This window comes from Tiliqua scincoides, chromosome 1, assembly GCF_035046505.1.
Source record: "Tiliqua scincoides isolate rTilSci1 chromosome 1, rTilSci1.hap2, whole genome shotgun sequence".
In the NCBI taxonomy this organism is placed as follows: Eukaryota; Metazoa; Chordata; class Lepidosauria; order Squamata; family Scincidae; genus Tiliqua; species Tiliqua scincoides.
The window spans coordinates 204,166,847-204,188,643 of NC_089821.1; the positions used below are offsets into that span (position 1 = coordinate 204,166,847).

Below are 21,797 nucleotides of genomic sequence, written 5' to 3' on the forward strand. Positions count from 1 at the left end.
AAGAGCTTCCCTTCCCTTCAGGTTCACAAGTTCCCTGCAAAGTGGGAAACTGCAGCTGCTCCTCTTATTGGCTTCAGAGTTTGCTCATTTTGTATATTGAGCGCACAGGTCTTTAATAATTTTGCAAGAGAACCAACAAGACTACATGATAGTTTTCATTTCTATTCTGATTTCAACATGTTTTCATTGAAAAGCATGTCTGCGCCCAAGGCAAACAGTGAAGAGACTGAAAGTAATTTTCAGCTAAATTCTATTCCATTTGTTGATAGCAATATATTGGAGCCTAGCACCTTGTGTACATTGTTTGGCTGCAGCCCGAAAATTGCTAGTTCAGTGCCACACATGCAGAAACTTCGACTGGGTAGCCATATCAAGAGAGGACCTAGCAGTGCCTGCCTTCAGACGTGCTGAAAATTCACCTTCAGAACTGAACTACAACAAGAATGTCAACCCTTCATGCCTGCCCTATTCTGCTCCCCTAGTACCGTCACTTCTGCCTTCAGCAGAAGTATCCAGGTGAAAAATCTGATCTGACCTCAAGTTCTAGGCTACAGGGGCCTTTGGCAACATTACTCAAGCTAGAGGCAGCAGCAGTAAGCAGGTGAGAGGAGCAAGAGGGTGAGGAACAAGCAGGACTGGGGAGATGCAGTGCTCTTCTCACCGCTTGGTTGTGGAGAGGAACTCTGTCAAGAAGTACAGTATACTTTACATCAATTCAGTGTTCAGCTTCAGAGGGTAACCTCAAGGAATCAGGAACAACTTCAAACACTGCATGTGCAGAATGATTTTCTGGATTGGCTTTGATGTGCAAACACATCAAGCTAGGGCAATAAGTCAGAGATGTGCAGTAAACAGATATAGCCTGCCCTTAAAAAGTAAATTAGTTCTTTTTTCAGCCTGCAAAATGAGTTAAGTAAGCAACATTTTGGCTTGCAAGATAACAGTGTCTGTATTTTAATGATCTATGAACTAACCAACACCCACTTATGCAACACATTTCAAAGGTTAAAAAGCCAAGAGGTGCCTCTAAGGTCCATTAACCACCACAGGAAAGCTAAGTCCAGTCTTGTCAAGTCATTTCTGCTGCATATAGCCATAGGCCATTGCACTGAAATACTCATTGTATAAATAAAACACAGAGTAAGAGTATTAACAAATTACACTGAAGAACCGCTTAAACGGTTGACAGCCTCTTTATTCAAAGTTCGGAATTTCTCTGGCTGCTACTGCAAACAGGACCACTCTATGTGTTACATAAACACCTTTGTCTGACCATGAGCTGCAAATGATGTTAGGCGCAGACCAACCAATACGCAAAGACAGACAATGCAAGGGAAATACTCCTCAAAGTCCATAACAGGCATTGCAGCATTCTGTGTGCCACATGTCCCGCTTTGATCAACACCACAGAAATCTGATTATCCAACCCTGGAGTAACTTTGCAAGAAGATTGGCTGCCACAATAACAGGCAACAGTGCCGAATGGTAAGTGCTGCTCCCAATGGGGAAGGCTTTTCTCCCCGTCAGTCCTGCAGTTTGGAGACCACTTTACTAGAAATATAGTGAGGATAATAAAACCAACAAGGTAACTGGTTTTTGCATCTACAATGAACCATTAAGTGACATAGTAAACAGAAATCCACTATAATGCACAAGTAGGGACTCCCAATAAGCAGTGGCCTCAATTCAGAGTATACAGCATTTTATCCTTATTTCCTCCAAAGAACCCATGGCACCATACCATGTGTCATAGTTCAGATCAGTCCGCTTTGATATGGAAGCATCCACACAAGTTAACATTACATATAATATACAACAGACATACAAGATTGTACAGCAAAGAACATTTAATCTTAGTAACTGACTGCCCGGAGTGCTGAAATACGAAGAATGATTTCACAGTGGAAACAGCCAATTCCTGCATACCAAATTTCACAAACTGTACATCACCATGGCATTTTATTCACCTCAATTTGAAATACCACTGCAATCATTTTACAACCTGCTCTTAAATAAAAAGGAAAAGTGCTTCAGTTGTCGCATTGTCAGCAGAAGCTAAAAACAGGGTACAATGAACATCCATTGTATGCATGACCTTTTTACTTCTTGAATAAAAGTACTCACATATGTGCCTATGCTATAATACACCTTATTTCCATTTGTAAATTCATCTTTAAACCTCTCAATGTGTGCAAACTGACAAAGGAACTAGCATAGTAATTAAATTGGCGTTAATGCAGGTCTGAGCACATAACTATCTAATCTAGTGTCCGCAATGTTGACAATGATGTGACCAGATAAGCCTGTAGAAAAATTGGTAATTAAAAAAAAAAATGAAGCAACTATACAAGTACCCTTAGAGCAGCTACACCCTGGACACACAAACACAAAAAACAATTGCTGCACTTGATTTACATTAGACTTTAAGGATGTGCTTGGAGACTATGGCATAACACCTGTGTTCATACAGAAACAAGATTTGCCACAAAAGGTAGAACACAGCCTTAACAGCAGATTAAAATAGCACTTTTTAAATGGGGAGGAGCTGTTGAGGACTTGCTTTGCAGGCAGAAGGATCCAGTTTCAATTTCTGACAGGACCACTAAGGGGAGGGCAGCATCCATCTCTGAAGCCCTGGACAGTTGCCGTATAGTCAATACTGACCTAGATGGGTCAAAGGTCTGACAAACATGAGTGTCTTAAGTCAGCTGTTCAGTATTGCTTCTTTACCTGCATGATTGTAAAAACAGCCCAAGAATGCAGCTTGCAGGAAATCAGAAGGGTATTTGCACTGTGCCACCATTCCAGGAATTATGTTCCCTCTTTCTCATAGAAGGCATCTGACCCGCCCTAAAGGCCATTATCAGGAACAGGGAGTAGGAAATACAGGGTACAGCTTAGCCCAATGATGCCCATGTAACTATCTTTGAAAGTTGCTCTCTCCCTAGAATCAGCCCAGAAAACCCAGGCAGACTGAACAATGGCAGAAGGAAATGCTTTTTCTCCTTGATGTTACCACCTGCTCCAGACCTCCTAGCAGCTAAGCACAACTTCCACATAAAGCAAAAGAAAGAGGTCAGATGGGCATCTTCCCAGTTGGTAACTGGCCGGGAAGATGGGCAGAGTGTTGCCAGCATCATCACTCCAATGCCACTGCATTTTGGACGTAGGAGTAATTAAAAGTATGCTGTGAAGCAAGGGTGACCAAACAACGCCTTCAGAAACAATGCTACCAAGAGATTGCGCAGGCTCACTTCTGTGACAGAGGAACTCTTGTGCTTCCTCTTCTCCCATACTCTCTGCTGAGAGAAGAAACAACCCTTTCTCTGTCCTCAAGCTCTTCTGCCTGTGCTTTGCCTAGTCAAAGAGTTGCTTCAGGAAACAGGAAGTGACAGGCTGTAAGATCTGAGAGCACTCCTTCCCAACAAGACGCATTCTGCCACTTCCTGTTTCACGATGCACCTTCTTAATCCAAAAAAGGCAAAGTACAGGCAGAAGAAGCTTAAACAAAGTGAAAGTGACATTTCATCACACAGCAGGGTATAGGGAGGGAAAAAACAGCACAAGAGTGACTGTCAAAGAACCTAGGAAATCTCTCAGTAACCTTGTTTCTAAATATGAAGTTTCATTGCGTGAATGAAATCTAAAATATCATTCCAAAATGGTCTTTGGGATGACTGGGATGACTGACGATTGCCTCACCAAATGTTAGAGAGTAACATCTGTGCTTCCCTTATTCTTCCCATTAAAAAAAAAATTTATATTTTGGCCAAAATCTCAGTGTAAGGTTCAATAGAAACCTGAGATCAGTACTGCTGCAGAAAGACCCAGCTGCCTTGTCTCACAGTTGCATTCAGAGCCAATGATCTGAAATCAATAACACATCAGGAAAGCCCAAACCCTGAAATCTTGTGATAGGAGAAATTCAAATAAAGTAGTAGATTTTTCCATGGGAGGAATTTTAGGCTATATTTCAGATCGGCAATTTTCAACAGCTGTGCCACAGCACTTTAATGTGCTGCAAATGGTCCAAAGGTGTATCACGGGAGTTTGGGGAAGAGTAATTTATTAGCAGGGCCGTACAGGAGTTTGAGAAAGGGCAGAACCAGTGTCATTCTTCAGTCAGCTGCTGTTCGGATTGGGTGTATTATCCCATGTGCGCTTGGGCTAATGCATTTTGTTATTTCTATTTCTTTTTAAAATGATGAAATATATCATTAAAAAACTGACAGTGTGCCTTAACAATTTTCGCGCTTGTCACTGTACCATGAGATGAAAAGGGTTGAAAATCACTTCTTTAGCCACACAATTATCAATCTTGAGTTCCATAGATATTATCACTTTTAATTACTGCGATCAACAGTACAGAATACAAGGAATTGTGTGTATTTAGGCATTTTCTTATCTACATTCCAGTGGGTTTGCAGTGTTGAACAAACATGACTATGTAAATGGATAGTCACACAAGTCTTATCTCTACCAACCAAGAGCAACCGGGGAAAAAATAAGATATTTATCTAATTCCAATTCTCTGTATTACTAAAATTTAAATCTCCTTTAGACAAAATAAGTCTGTATATACAGAGGGTGCTTAATAGAAAAATGAGTATTATGTGAAACAAGAACATAAGAACAGCCCCACTGGATCAGGCCAGAGGCCCATCTAGTCCAGCTTCCTGTATCTCAGAGCGGCCCACCAAATGCCCCAGGGAGCACACCAGATAACAAGAGACCTCATCCTGGTGCCCTTCCTTTGCAACTGGCCTTCTGACATAGCCCAATTCTAAAATCAGGAGGTTGCGCATACACATCATGGCTTGTAGCCCGTAATGGATTTTTCCTCCAGAAACTTGTCCAATCCCTTTTTAAAGGCGTCCAGGCCAGATGCCGTCACCACATTCTGTGGCAAGGAGTTCCACAGACCAACCACACGCTGTGTAAAGAAATATTTTCTCTTGTCTGTTCTAACTCTCCCAACACTCAATTTTAGTGGATGTCCCCTGGTTCTGGTGTTATGTGAGAGTGTAAAGAGCATCTCCCTATCCACTCTGTCCATCCCCTGCATAATTTTGTATGTCTCAATCATGTCCCCCCTCAGGCGTCTCTTTTCTAGGCTGAAGAGGCCCAAACGCCTCAAGGAAACATGGTGGAAGTATCTCCCTCCTTAAGATCAGGAAAAATATGGTGGAGTATAGGAATTGAGAGTGTAAAGCTAAGAGAGATATGTAGGGTGAGAAGAAATCAACAAAAGGGTCCCCTTTTGGACTGTATTTTAGGGTAGATCATTACACTTCTAGGAAACATTGACCTAGGTTCCAGTTAATAAAAATGGCTGGCTGTAAATGAAACCCAATGGCACCGGTGGTGAATTTGCTTGGTAATAAGAGGCAGGTTAGAGTATTACATCAGTTAACAGATAAGAACACTCATATGCATACTATAGTTTAGGACAGGGGTCTCTAAACTTTTTGGCCAAAGGCTGCATCAAATATCTGGCACAGTGTCAAAGGCCGGAAAAAAAAGTTAAATATAAAATTTAAATAAAAACATTAGAGATGAAACTTAGATGAATGAATAAATGAATGGACTCAAACGTCCAGGACTTCTCCAAGCACGAACACAGCCCAAAAAAATAAAACACACACTTAAATGGAACCCCATTCCCCTACCCTACAATCACAACTCTGGTTGTGTTTGGTGAACTGGGCCAGAGGCTCTCAGGAAATCAGAGGCTGGCTGCAGGCCAGATAGACACTTGCCGTGGACGGCATTTGGCCCCGAGCTGGGGTTTGGAGACCCCTGGTTTAGGAGAACAGATTTTCATTGTTTTAATTTTGGCTGTATTTAGTATACTCAGGAGTCTGAAATATTTTGGGATTAATTTGGAATTTTGGAAACTTGGGTTATTTGGTATTTGACATATATGTTTGGATGGTCTGCCTGCTTCACTTGCTTACCTGTGTGAAAAAAAAAAACTTGTTTGCATCACACTTGATGGTTAATTTTTCTTTTTCCAGGTAAGTCTCAGGAAAATCCTGTTTGGTAAGAGGTTGGTTACTTTGACATAAGGAGTATATACTTGCTTTCCCACTCCTTTCAGAATAATAGTGAATCCATCAGGGCCATTGGTTCCATCTAAGCCAGTGGTTCCCAAACTCCTACAGAGGAGTTAGGAACTAGGTAAGTGTTTGCTTGGGCTGGGGGAGGAGGAAGGGCAGTGACAGCGTGGGAAGGATCACAGTACTGCCACTTCCAAGGGGCTTTTATACTTGCCTGGGGGAAGCACTGGTCTCCTGCAGGGTCCTGGAGGCTCACAGCCCTCTATGATATCCTCTGTGGCTGCCATCAAAAGCCTGAACTCCCTTCAAAAGCTACTTCTGGTTTTCACAGCTACATACAAGATCAGAGGGGGCTGTGAGCTCCAGGACCCTGCAGGAGACCAGTGGTGCCCCCAGGTAAGTATAAAAGCCCCTTGGAAGTGGCAGCACCTTGATGCCTCCAGCGCTCTCACTGCCCCTCCTCCTCTCCCCCCGCCAGTGCAACCACTTACCTAGTTCCTAACCTAGTCCCTCACTGAAGGAGGCCAGCATTGCTCCCCGGGTAAGTAAAAAAGCCCCTTGGAAGAGTCAGCATTGCTATCCCTGCAGCACTGTTGCTGCCATCAGACAATGGCCACTTCCCTTAAGGGGGCATGCACTGCTTCTGGTTCCCCCGATGGGGCATGATCCACCAGTTTGGGAATCACTGTTCTAAGCAATGCATGGTCTGCAGCAATTAATACATTCTTTAAGCATTCTTGCAGTAATCAAGCTATTTAGAAATCATGGATACCTCCTAGACATGACATCACCAAGCAGGTTATCTGGAGAGACTTCTCCTACCCCCAAGATGGGAGCAAGAACCTTTTGAAGGAGCTTGTGTCAGTTCTACAGTAGAGGCATCTGAAAAGTACTGTCCCATTTACACGGTTTCTGAGCAATCAAACTTAAAGATTTTCCAACTGTCAACTAGGGTATCTTGCTAGGGTAGTTTGCCAATCTGTCTGATCCATTTCATGAAGAAATTCCTACTTCAGAAAGAATAAAATTCCATATATTTCAAGTCTCAGACTCACAGTTTGATTCTTTTTCCTTAGCGGAATTGGACCAATGTGATTGGATGGCAAACTAAAGCAAACTAGAGAAAGCACTGTTTGCATTACATGGGAATATTCTCTTCCCCCCCCCCCCCACAATGTTCAATTAGTGCCTGCATTTCTAGACCTGGCACCAGACCAGTTACTCTGGTTAATTCAGGAAAACTGAAATGAGAGGCACAATTCCATAGACATTTCTTCCACCATGTCTTAAACAAGTATAATTTTTCATTTCAAATCCCAGCAATGCCTACTGAATTGCAACCGCTACATTAACTCAAAATCAGAGACTACTTTTTGAACATATGACACTGCCTTATGCAGTCAGACACCACTGGAAGATCACAGTCAGTACTATCTACTACATTAACTGGCAACAAATCACCAGGGATTCAGACGGTTCAGTCCCAGACCTGCATTCCCTACAGATGCCACAGACTGAACCTGGGACCTTCTGCTTGCAAAACAGATGCTCTTTTATAACTCCTTTAATTGGTTTTTGCTTACCCACTAGCCTTAATAAAATACTCTACAGTCCACCTTTGTTTCATAGCTGGCACAAGTGGCACATAGTTGGCACACTGGATTCTCCAGTGGTAAGTTTGCTGAGTATGCAATGCTTATAATTCATTTGGAAAGAATTATTGATGCGCTTTTCAGAAAAATGGAAAAGGGCCACAAAGCTAACATAACCCGAACTCTTATTTGAATATAATAATATGTCAATATTTGTATGTAATTTCTGGCATGTATCTGAACACCCACGTACTGAAAACATTTTGATATTTAAAAGAGATGAACAGTATTTGTACAAACACAAAACTATGTTTCTACAAAACTATGGAGAATCATCCCACATTAATAATTAACCATTAATACATTAGGAACAAATTCTGGGAGAGCTCGTATGTTTGCATTGTTAAGCATGGTTAACCCTAACCCAGCTATGCTAGAATCCTACATTTGAAACTAAAATTATATCACACAGCTGTGTTTACGGCCAGCTAGCAATGTATCTGTATTGTCTCTATGTGAGGTATAAATAACTGTCCAATTGAATTCAGGATGTCCATCAAAAAAAACTCATAGACTATGCTTCTTTAACATGAACTAGATTATGAAAGTCATGATTAGTTATTTCTTGTGAATTATTGAATAATCAAATATTTGAAGCTCATGGAGGAGGACTTACACAAGCTATTATGAGCAAGTCCTCTGCCATCTCTTTGAAAATTAAAAAATACAGAAGCCAAGATGATTAAAGGTCACTGACACATAGTAAAGCACCTTATTTCAAACCAGAAAAAAGTATGATTGTGAAAACTATTCTAGCCACATTTTAGACATGGTATCCAATTATCCCATTTCATTTTCATTTACACCTCATGAGCAAGATCGTTTATCATGTTTCATGATAATGACCAGAAGGCACACCGAGAGCAATTTCTAGAGGTAAGGAATTACCTCCCAGATTAGCATAAGCTTACAAGATCCCATCAACAAGCACTATGCATAAATATGAGGTAATTACATTTACAATGAGCAGGAACATTTGATATGCTTCCTTCTTCATAAGCTGCTGCCAAAAAACCTCTGGTTCCTAATTGAACATCCTGCTTTGCTTGCTCAACTACAATACATTAGAGCCTCAAAACAAAATTGGGAGTCATTGTGCTGCTATAGCACCAGCAGATAGACTGCAGCCGCTCAGGATATGGAGATGAATCTTTCATCATCAAATATTATTGCTTCTTGCCACCAAATCATCCATCATGCTGCTGAGACAGCTTGGAATGATAGTGCTGGACCCTCACATTACTGCTCCTTGAACTCTTGTCTCATCCATCTTTTGCACCATGCCTGATTTGCAGCTAAGTATCATCTTCCTTTTGCAAAACCAAGTGTGAACCCCAGAATACCTCTAACCTAAAAGTGCCACATCAATAGTAATTGATTTCTTTTTATTGCCCTGCTCAGGACATAGAAAGCTCATCTACGGTGACTGAGGAAGAAAGATGATCAAAACATAATCACCGTACATAATTCAGATCTTGCTATGGAACAAAGATGCAGCCTTACTATAATATATATCATCTAGGTGTATATTTATATTGACACACACACGAACCCAAATATAAAATTATTAGCACACATAGTTTTATTTAAGGAAAATAGCCCCAATACATATTTAGATTCCTTACATTGTTAACAATTCAACTAGATGTCATTATATGCTTAAATTTATATATCCAAGCATGCATGTACACATACCCTGTGCCTTGAAAAAGGGAATTTACTATTAACCCCAGATTCATCATTCAAACAATCTCTGTTTCAAAACCTCAGCAGACTATAAACCACCCAAGATTAAGTATTGTAATTCAGCTTCATCCAAATGCTGCTATAAAAGTTTAATAAATCAAAATGATCAAAATGCCCCCAGTGGCAGGTTGGGATTCTGTTTCCAATTCAAATTCTCTTTAATATATGACTTCACTGACATCTTTCGTTCTCTACTACCAAGGATGAATTCCAAATGGCTTCCCTTTACATCATTACTGTGCAGTGGCCAACCAATCCAGTCACAAGATCTGTTCTTAACAATCCAGCATAACACTACAGTGATGTCAAACCTTACAGATTTTTCTTTTCTGCCACCATTGAATGGCAGATGAGAACCATATAAATAAATATTGTGAAAACCTCCCTACTGTATTGACTAGGATAGAATACTCTGATTTTTATCTTTATTTTTTCAACCAAGCATTCCTTTTTAAACAAGTTCAGCTACTGAAAAGAGAATGGAAGGTTTACAAGATACCATCAACAAGTACTATGCATAAATATGAGGTAATTACATTTACAATGAGCGGGAATGCTTGATATGCTTCCTTCTTCATAAGCTGCTGTGAAAAATCTTCTGGTTCCTAATTGATGTTAGATACTTAGAAAGGGCAGCAAAATAGATGAGAATTTTTTTTAATCAGAATTATATTTTATTGCAAGTATTAAAAAATTGTAATTCTTGGAGAATTGTGTAGAGTTTAGCAAAACATTAGCACATTCATTGCACATACAGGAGAGGATATCATTTAACCCCTGCTAATTGGGTAAGAGGCACTTTTTCAAGTGGGTGCTTTTTTTTTTTTTTAGCAGGGGGAGAGTAACTGGCCCACCTCACCCCAGCACTGTCTGTTCTAGTGGCTGTCTGCTGGTATTCATTTGCATCTTTTTAGATTGTGAGCCCTTTTGGGACAGGGAGCCATTTAGTTATTTGATTTTTCTCTGTAAACCAATTTGTGAACTTTTAGTTGAAAAGCAGTATATAAATACTGTTAATAATAATAATAATAATTTCAGTCAGATTTGCATGACAATAGTGGTTTTTTGCTCCTGCACATTATTTGCCCTCCAATCTATACAGTCATCCTGGACCAGTTCTAAGCCTTAACTGTGGACATGCATCATTAGTGGTGAGTCACTCAAAAGCAAAAGCCAGGCTTTTCTTGCTAGACAATTCCACATGCAACAATTTCATGCCACATGAGTATAGTTCAATAACTCACACATAACAGTGTTTACTATTCAAGAAAACTGAACCAAGCACATTATAAATGGCTGGTTGGACAACTTCATTTCACCACTAAAAGAATCAACAGTTATCTTTGCCATTCTATAAAGATAAAACTGGTGTATTGTTATATTGTATCCAAACCTCCTCTTGCACAAGCAATGTCTCACATTTGCACAAGATGGAGAGAGTCACACGCAGTTATCAAGATCACACGCAGTTATCATGGTGCTGCCTGCGACACTGACCACTCCCTGGTGTGCAGCAGAGTGAAACTGCAAACAAAGCGACTGTATCACACGAAAAAGGAAGGAAGACCTCGCATTGATACCAGCAAGACCCGGGATCAGAGAAAAGTGGAGGAATTTGCACAAGCGCTTGAGGAATCTCTTCCAGGCCCGGCCGACACAAACGCATCCAACAGATGGGAACATTTCAAGAATACCGTTTACAACACCGCCTTGTCCATATTCGGCAAAAAGACCAACAAGGCGGCAGACTGGTTTGAAGCCCACTCTGAGGAGTTGACACCAGTCATTGAGGAAAAGAGGAGAGCTCAAGCAGCATACAAGGCCTGTCCCAGTGAGCGCAACCTGCAGGTCCTCCGAACTGCTCGCAGCAAAGTCCAACAGACTGCCAGGAGATGTGCTAACGACTACTGGCTCCAGCTCTGTTCCGAGATACAGATAGCAGCTGACACGGGCAACATCAAGGGGATGTATGATGGTATCAAGCAGGCCCTAGGTCCAACACAGAAGAAAATTGCCCCTCTGAAGTCTGCCACAGGCGAGGTCATCCAGGATCGGGCGCAGCAGATGGAACGCTGGGTGCAGCACTACTCTGAGCTATATTCCAGAGAAAATGTAGTCACCGAAGAAGCACTGAACAACATTGAGTGCCTGCCTGTGCTGGAAGAGCTTGACAGTGAACCAACCCTAGAAGAACTTCACGTGGCCCTGGACTCCCTTGCCTTTGGCAAGGCACCTGGAAAAGACAGCATCCCTGCTGAAGTCCTAAAATGCTGCAAAGAGATCATCGTCACTGAGCTGCATGAAATCCTCTGTCTCTGCTGGAGAGAAGGTGGGGTACCTCAAGACATGAGGGATGCAAACATCATCACACTGTACAAGAACAAAGGTGACAGGGGTGACTGCAACAACTACCGCGGCATCTCTCTCCTTAGCGTTGTAGGAAAGCTGTTTGCCCGAGTTGTACTAAAGAGGCTCCAGGTACTTGCAGAGAGCGTCTATCCAGAATCGCAGTGTGGATTCCGAGCCAACAGGTCCACCACTGATATGGTATTCTCCCTTAGACAACTGCAGGAGAAATGCAGGGAACAACGACAGCCACTCTTTATAGCCTTCATAGATCTCACAAAGGCTTTCGACCTGGTCAGCAGAGACGGCCTCTTCAAGATTCTCCCCAAGATTGGATGTCCACCCAGGCTCCTCAGCATCATCAGATCTTTCCACAAGGACATGAAGGGCACTGTTGTCTTCGATGGCTCCACATCAGACCCTTTTGACATCCGAAGCGGAGTGAAGCAGGGCTGTGTTCTTGCACCAACATTGTTTGGGATTTTCTTCGCTGTCCTGCTGAAGCAGGCCTTTGGAACTGCAACAGAAGGCATCTATCTCCGGACCAGATCAGACGGAAAGCTCTTCAACCTCTCCAGACTGAGAGCAAAATCCAAAGTCCAGCTGAAATGTCTGCGTGACTTCCTCTTTGCCGACGATGCAGCTGTCACTACCCACTCTGCCAAAGATCTCCAGCAGCTCATGGATCGTTTTAGCAAGGCCTGCCAAGATTTTGGACTGACAATCAGCCTGAAGAAAACACAGGTCATGGTTCAGGATGTGGACTCACCTCCCTGCATTACAATCTCTGAGCATGAACTGGAGGTTGTCCATGACTTTGTGTACCTTGGCTCAACGATCTCCGACACTCATTCTCTCGATACCGAGCTAAACAAGCGCATCGGTAAAGCAGCTACCACGTTTTCCAGACTCACAAAGAGAGTCTGGTCCAACAAGAAGCTGACGGAACATACCAAGATCCAGGTCTACAGAGCTTGCGTCCTGAGTACACTTCTGTACTGCAGCGAGTCATGGACTCTTCGCTCACAACAGGAGAGGAAACTGAGCGCTTTCCACATGCGCTGCCTCCGACGCATCCGCGGCATCACCTGGCAGGACAAAGTTCCAAACAACACAGTCCTGGAACGTGCTGGAATCCCTAGCATGTATTCACTGCTGAAACAGAGACGCCTGCGTTGGCTTGGTCATGTCGTGAGAATGGATGATGGCCGGATCCCAAAGGATCTCCTCTATGGAGAACTGGTGCAAGGAAAGCGCCCTACAGGTAGACCACAGCTGCGATACAAGGACATCTGCAAGAGGGATCTGAAGGCCTTAGGGATGGACCTCAACAAGTGGGAAACCCTGGCCTCTGAGCGGCCCGCTTGGAGGCAGGCTGTGCAGCATGGCCTTTCCCAGTTTGAAGAGACACTTTGCCAACAGTCTGAGGCTAAGAGGCAAAGAAGGAAGGCCCATAGCCAGGGAGACAGACCAGGGACAGACTGCACTTGCTCCCGGTGTGGAAGGGATTGTCACTCCCGGATTGGCCTTTTCAGCCACACTAGACGCTGTGCCAGAACCACCTTTCAGAGCGCGATACCATAGTCTTTCGAGACTGAAGGTTGCCAATACAAAAAAAGATAAAACTGGTGTATTGTTATATTGTATCCAAACCTCCTCTTGCACAAGCAATGTCTCACATTTGCACAAGATGGAGAGAGTCACAATTTTCAGCTATCACGTCTTCTCTCTCCAGGCCCTCCTACCACATACCATCTTGTTTCCAACCATCAGGAGCAGGATGACTGCCTGAAGGGAGCTTAAGAGGCAAGGGAGAATCACCAGAAGTACATCTCTGGGAACACCAAGGCAAGGCACTTGGTGAAGAGATAAAAGGCCAGTATGATAAGGTCTTATGCAGACATTCTGTAGGCATACGTCTCCATGCTTAGAAAATCAGAAGCATGCCAGCAAGCCCTGCAATTCTGATCCCATCTCCCCAAACGCAGTGTCTGTCTGCATAAGCAAATATTGCCTACAGGGAGAGATCCTTCCAGTGATTGGGCACACTAAGTCACAAGCATTTGCAATCATAGGGAGGAATTCTACACATGGACAATGCTTGCCTGTGCAAACAAATTCTGCCCATGGGAGGGGATGAGGTTAGAGAGCATGGTGGCAGCAGGGGCAAGGCTTACCAGCATGCTCACACTGCCTCTTACTATACATTCCCTTTCCATAGAGAAGGAATATATGATCAGGGCTTAAGGCATCCTCACTGATGCTTCTCAGGACAAGACTGGAGGACTATTTGGGAACAATAGAGTAGACTGGGGGGGATGCTGATTTGCAATAGGTGCTATGAAGCTGTCACAGTTGATGTGCACATGTTCTTTTAATGTTACTGTGCTGGGAAATGGATGCTAAGATAATTAGTTTATATTAGTGCAACTGAGAACTAGGCTGCCCAAGGTCTGTTCACTGACCACGTATACATTGTAAATTTATTCAAAGCCAGTAAAAACTTCTTTTTGTGATCAAATCCTATCCACTTGCCGGGTCAGCTATATTTCACTTGAAAATAATAATCTTAGTTAATGCTCAGTCAAATTTTGGTTAAATGACACTGACATTTTCCATGATATCTTTTAATGTCTAGAACAGAGGTGCCCAGCCCGGGGGCCACTTGCAGCCCTCACGGACTTCCAATGTGGGCCGCAGGGAGCCCTCAATCTCAAATGAGCCTCTGGCCCTCTGGAGACTTGCTGGAGCCTGCACTGGTCTGGCACAACTGCTTTCAGTGTGAGGGTGACTGTTCGACCTCTTGCATGAGCTGTGCGATGAGGGCTCCCTCCACTGCTTGCTCTTTCCCGTCTGTGATGCAGCAGGAAAGGAAAGGCTGGCCATGCTTTGTGCAAGGCCTTTTATAGACCTTGAGCTATTGCAAAAACTTCATTTACTCATGTAAGTGCCATCTCTAATATAGTCATTTATGTAAATTTATGTAAATTTATTCACATTTGAAATGTAAATTAAATCTTTTTTCCCTTGGCCCTTGACACAGTGTCAGAGAGATAATGTTTGCCCTCCTGCCAAAAAGTTTGGACACCCTGATCTAGAACAGAAGTTACTCCAAGGAGACTACTAAGTTACTAAAAGGGGGCCAGCTCCACTTCTATTTCCCATGAAAATGTTTCATGAAAATATCCTCACATCCTTTCTGGACACAACAAACTTACAATTTAAAGTGGTCTCCAAGGTAATATACAAGTACTACTTATGGTGTCCTTGAGAAAGGCATGTTTCCATTAGGACCCTATCAGAACCTCTCTATTGTGCATGAGGAGACATTCCAGGCAAAGCCCTTAGCTTCTCCAGAAAGAATAAGAATACGGATCTGAGACATGAGTGCCAAAGAACTCCTGGCACAAAGAAGGTTTCCTTGGCCACAGCTTTACTTTAGAACTGCAAGTGCACTAACCTCCTGCACTCTTGCACTTCTTCTACCAAGTCCTAGCAGACTCATTTCCCTGCATGATTAACTTCCCTTAACCACCACAACTTATGTGGTGCCACTGTACTCGTGGAAACCCTCATGACAGTTCCGTCACCTTGCTGCATCTCAGATGTTTACTGACATTGCTTCCACCTCCTACTCCTAGATTGCTTCTAGTTTTCCCATCTTTAAATCTACACACAGAAGAGAAAGGGGAATCCCTCTGCACAAAAGTGTTATGTTGGAGTATTCACAGACCAATGTGCTAAACTAGCTGTTAGCCTTACCTAGCAGTGCAATCTTTACTATCATGATTTTAGGACAATGCTGGGAAGTTTTATTAATAAATTATTATTAATCTAAAAATGATACAAAAGGGTTAAGTGATAGAAAAGAAATAATAGGGGTACAGTATATATTAACTTCTTCTTCCTTTTTCTCTCTCAAAATTGCTAAAATGGACGTGATTTAACTCTGTGCTTAATACTGCAGATTTCATGCAATTTTCAATGTTTATGGAAACAAATGCTGCCTTCACCAGTCAATCGTTACAATTTCTGCACTTTTACAATACATTAGCAACTGATTTTAGTACAAAAAAGGTTCATGTTTGTTTTATGGTAACTGTCAACTTTTTGCATTGCTGCTAGAACTGTAAGTAATTAAACAATGTTGTAATTAATGTAACTGATGACATTGTTAGCTTCTCTTTATCTACTATTCCCCTTAAATATTTTGTTGAGCTATTTGAATAATAGTATTCATACTGAACATGGATGTTTTGTAAGTAACATGCTGAGTAAAGGAAATATTCTTATTGTTTACCATGTCAGGTTTGTCAAAATGTGGCATATCGCTACAATGGCAAAATTAACAACTTATATTCAAGGAGGAAGTAAAGTTATTCAAGTTGTTTTAAAAATAAAAGTCTTTACGTATATTAAGAACTTTAAGTATGAAATGTGAATACAGATCCTTTTTGCAAGCTGAGTAATAATATGGTTAAAAATCTCTTCTTGAGAATTGTTGTCATCTGCAGGTGACAAAGGGTTGCACATTGTATTTTTATGTTTTGGTATGCTCATTCCATGTTTATTAGTTTTAAACATTTTTAAAGGGTCTAAGTCAGGGCTATCAAACTCATTTCATACAAAGGGACAAATAGCATTCATGATGCTGGCTGAGGGTCAGAAGTGATGTCATTAGGCAGGTCGTAACCAAAAATAAGCATTTTTCTCACTTAGGAGCTCATTAGCTGCAAATGACAGAAGAGAAAATACATAAATCTTTATCATATTTCAAGATATGGGACAGCACAATTTTCATGTGGGCTACCCTTTCAGCAGTTGCACCTCAGCACTGTTCCACAGGCCACATCTGGCCCCCAGGCCTTATGTTTGATATCCCTGGTCTAAGTGTTAGATTGTCTTGGAAGTGCACAAGTACGATGATACTGTGTGTGTACTTTAAGTGAGTCATTATAAAGCTACAGAACATCTTCAGATTACTGCAAGACACCAAACTCAAACACTGACAGAACAGCCAGTATTTTTCAGTCAAATAAGTTTTTTGTCTGAATCTACATGAAAATAGTCACATTTCTTGGGATGGGGTCAGACACTTATTTATACAAATTCTCAAGATTAGCAGTTATGTCATGGAAACCAGTTAAAATCAATACTGCTCAGCTCAAGCCACAGCTTTCCAGCACTGCAGTATTGACACTGTAAATGCAATTTATCTATAAATCCTGTATTCGCTCTTTCTTTTGAAATAATCATAATCAGAGCTTAGTAATTTACTTAAGGTCTCCACAGGTGATGCCAGGGAATCTCACTCTTTAATGTTGTAATATTTAGAACCTTTCTAAGAATAAACAGACATTTAAATGAGACTTCTAATTTTCAAGTTATGAAGGTTAAAAGAAAAATTACAGTCTTCTCTGACCAAAATAACATCTTTATTTTAAAATTCTCTTCTGCCTTCTTTCAGGATTCATGATAGCTTACTAATTCTACACAACCAACACAGTCAATCAAACAAAGCCAGTTTTAATACATTTTATCAACAGCTGTTGGTATTCATCCCTCATTCACTAATAACCAGCATTGTCAAAGTTTGTTTTCCACAAGGTGAAGATGATCTCATTACTCAAAATGATATGGAAGCAATACTCAGGACATGACAAAGTAAATTGTGTTTCATCGCATCTTTTTTTCTCTTCCTGCAGTTGAGGGAACACATAGATCGATACACTTCAGCATGAGAATTCTATGCTGAAATTCTCATTTGTTCCAAACAGCAACAAAAAGACCTTAAGCATGCCCTGTCACTTTCAGTTTAGGAGGAAATGCACTAATAAACTCTTACCACTGGGTCATCTTTGACAATGGGCAATACTATGCCAGCTCTTATTAAAGGCAATTCATATCAGTGGCCCAAAAATTTCCTTTAAAATTACCATCTTTTGTATCCATGTAGCAGGATGTCAGCTTTAAAGTGCCACTGAGATATAGGACCTGTCACTATGCTTAATTTTCAGCACAGTTTTAACACCAGGGAAGCTCATCCCTCAGGGTATGTTTTTGACTAACAAGGTTTATTCAGCGGTGATCCAGACAAACAAGAAAACATTACTACCACATATTGCTTTTCAAATGTAACACTAAGCAAGGAATTCAACAGACTCAGGCTTAAAACTGATAGCACTGAGACTTTAGCTAGAGTCTCAGCACAGTTCAAAATAAAGAATTGGAAGGAAAAAGAAATAACCAGTCTTTAAAACCCTTGCACTATTCAATTCCAGGTACTCTATTTTTCTTAACTTTGATCTAGAAATTAGAACAAGAATGAACTTCCTAGATTTCTTCATGGTAGAACTGACAAAACTGGTAGAGGATCAAGAATTTGTCTCTCAACAATCTAGTTTTTTTAGTAGGTGCTGTGTGAAGAGTGGAAGACTTTGGCCGCCCCTCCCCCTTGATAATTACCATTGCCATTACTCCCTAATTTCCTGGCTTTCCATCAGGCTTTTACTGACACAACCATCATGACACAAAGATCTGTGGGACAACTCCTTTCTTTTCTTCTGTGTTTCTGATACTCCTAGTCATCAGGATTCTACCTCACGTGTCCATTACCTCTTCTTCTTTTTCCCTTTAACTCTCTAGCTCACATGCTTAGAACACACATATCTTCATTTCAATGCAATAAAACCAAATCCATAGCAGTTATTTACCATGCAGGGAAACTTTGGACTGTTTTTGTTACAAGTCTTCTTGTAAAGGTCTTCTCCAGCTCGAAACAAGAAATGTAGTGCATATACAGGCAGATTTGAGCAATCATGGCATGAACAGCCAGTTGATCTGTAGGCACATGCTCAATGGTAACAGTCATGCTTTTTCAGAAATAGTTGTTGATTGATATAAACATAACAAAATCTGCTGACCAAGCAGTCTTTTGTTTGTATCTTTTCTACAGAAGGGTACAGTGCCGTCTCTAACTGAGTGCCCAATCCTATCCAACTTTCCAGCACTGGTGCAACCGCAATGCAGCCCCGAGATAAAGGAACAAATGTTCCCACACCTTGAGGAGGCCTCTGTGACTGCCTCCCCACCACAGAATGCAGTCCACGCCCCATTGGCACGGCTGCACCAGCACTGGAAAACTGGATAGGATCTGGCCCCGAGTCAACTATCTCACTTCTCGCAAACATTTTGTATGAGCATTATGCTCTGTCAGCAGACATTTAATGACTGGAACACTGTCATTAGGTTTCCAACACCTACAGCCCAATCCTAACTAACTTTCCAGTGCTGACGCAGCAGTGCCAATGGAGCATATGCTGTATCCTGCGGTGGGAGGGCAGTCATGGGGGCCTTCTCAAGGTGAGGGAATATTTGTTCCCTTATCTCTGGGCTGCATTTTGGCTGTATCCATGCTGGAAAGCTGATTAGAACTGGGCTATTGGAATCAACAGGCTTTGTACACTAGAAGAACAAGCCTGCCAGAGGAATTAAATCCAAGCTTCTAAGCATGGTATTAGCACAGCAAAAAGACCAATTTCACTTACCCAGCCTCATTTCATCCATTAAAATAAAGAGAACACTTAATCAAACAATTGGTCTATTTATGCTAGTAATTTCTACTTTGACTTTCTAAAATCTCCAGGATCTATTTGTTCTCAAGCCCAATACCTGGTGTATCTAAACTGGAAGAGATGGCAAAGATTGGAAAATTACACAAGCATACCATATGCTTTACCACAGAACTTCTTGCTTTGTTTAACTAGTTTGGCTTGAACTTCACCTTGCCAACAAATGGGGACAATTTTTTTAAGCATCTGTTATTATCAAGTGTGAAAATAAATTGCAAGTTAATTGTTGTTGGCTCACTCAGATGGTTTAAACCTTTTTTTGTTTATCCAAGTCTGCTAGTTCCCAGAACTATTTTTCACAGTAAGGCTGTAGAAGGAAATGAGACTGAAGAACATTTTAGAAACCTCTACTTACCCAAAAGCTCTATTAACGTAAAAGTAAACTACCCTACATGGAAATGTAACGTTTTACAAATGTTTGTGATATTAAATATTCTTTATAGAATTATTTTCTGCAGATATCACTTTCATTGCTTTCATTTCACAAAGATCTGAAGAGTTGTACTATGGGATCTGAACTGCCTTCCTCTGTTATCTCAAAGCACTATCCAGATAAACTAAGTGTAGTGGGGCACTAAGACACTTAGCAGGGCCTGGTGCTACAGCTTTGATACAAGACATGAAACACTCACACAAGTGCAAGTTTACCTCGGACAATAAGCTGAGCGAAGTTGGAGACTCCAGATCCTCTTTCAGACTGAGTAACGCAGCGATACAAATCCTGGTCTGTTTTTGTCACTTCCTGAAGTTTAAAGGTTGCAGCAAAGCGTCTGTGATTTATGTTTTTAGTCTGGGCCACTGGTATATCCTCTCCATTTCGTCTCTGAAAACCAAGGAAATCAAGACAGACTAGGTGAATACACAATTGTACTTTTGATCTGCATACTTAATGTAAGAAATCTAGCAAGTTATCAAAATTACAAAGAATTCCACCTTTTTTTACCAGGGCTTCATTAAATCATGCTATGTTAGTTTCCCATTTGACATGTTTCGTGTCCCATTTGTGAAAGAGATTGGCAAATATTTAATGTGTGCATTAAGGCTTGCCTCTAAATCTTTTTTCAAAGCAAGAAATTATGAAGAGTTATAAAGAATTATCAGCATATATAAAATATGTCAAGTTCCACTCCAGATAGCAACAAATAACCTACGCTCAGAAAATCCATCCTGAAAGCCAGAACTGGAGGTTATGGAGCACAGGTGGCTGCACCAAACCATAAGTTATGTGCTCCTCTTCCCCCCTTTCCCTGACAATGTCTACTCTGATGGGCAACTTAATCCTGCTGGACTGCCCCGCTGGTGGTACACACATTCCACCAGCACTGGCTGCTGAAAAGCAGCTGTAAAGTGCACTCCAGCAGCGCATGAATGGGAGCAGGGGATGGGGGAAGCAGCGGAGGACAGAGAGGCTATGGGAGGGGGTGGATTTGGCAGTGATGGCGCATATCAGATCATATTCCCTTTGGCAGCAGCCTCCTTCCCCTCCTTGGACTTGCACCAGTGAAATTGCTGGTGCAGGTCCGCAGCAACTGTTACCCTGCACATGCCAGATCTCCTCTGATCTCGGAAGCTAAGCAGGGTCAGACCTGGTTAGTACTTGGATGGGAGACCGCCTGGGAATACCGGGTGCTGTAGGCTTATACCATAGTCTTTTGAGACTGAAGGTTGCCTGAAGGTGCAGGTCCAAGGAGACCCACTGCAGTGCAGAAAGGGATTTAAATCCTATGGGGTTTTATCCCGCTGGGGATATATGAAGGAGGAGGGGATTGAAATCCCCTTTCTCTACTGTAGTCTCCAGCTCCATCCCCCCTCTGGATATAGTGCACCAGTGGGAGGGGGAGAAGACAGAATTGGGTTGTAAAATGCATAATGCAATGTCATTGTGTTGAGAGGGTTTCCATACTCCTGCAGAAATTCATTGAGTGCTACCTGCAGGGACAAGGCAACTTATATGCCACATGTTTTCTAACAATAAATACTCGTGGAAGAAAGAAGAGGAGACAGAAACAACACTGCTTATTTTGGCCACAATCATGCATGCTTCATGACCTTCAGTTTCACCTGAATCAGTCAGCTAATCAGCTCTCCCTACTTTTAGGCTTTACAGTCAGTAAAGTTCAGAGCTCAAGACTATATGGAAGGTTTTCTATCAAGTTATCTCTCCCTTGCTAAAATTAACCAACTGTTACATCTGCCTTGATCCACTATGAAGCTATTAATTTTGGTCAAAAAGCCCCCACCCCTGCAACTCAAAGATATCCTTCAGAGCTGTCAAAAAGAAAGATCCTAGTACATTATGAACAGATTTGAGCTTCCTTCAAGCTCATGACAACTGCCTTGAAGGCCATTCCATCACCAAAATT

General features: G+C 41.7%; 1 protein-coding gene and 1 pseudogene across 7 annotated transcripts in view; one reads left to right on the forward strand and one right to left on the reverse strand.

Moving 5' to 3' along the window:
• Positions 1 to 21,797, reverse strand: part of PTPRK (protein tyrosine phosphatase receptor type K) — a 466,239-nt gene that overhangs the window by 208,800 nt on the left and 235,642 nt on the right. For all 7 annotated transcript variants that reach the window (XM_066614422.1, XM_066614429.1, XM_066614387.1 and 4 more), the window contains exon 6: positions 20,083 to 20,257. In XM_066614422.1, the coding sequence (XP_066470519.1) occupies positions 20,083 to 20,257 (175 nt within the window). The remainder of the gene's footprint in view (positions 1 to 20,082; positions 20,258 to 21,797) is intronic.
• On the forward strand, positions 20,953 to 21,072 carry LOC136636979 (5S ribosomal RNA; annotated as a pseudogene).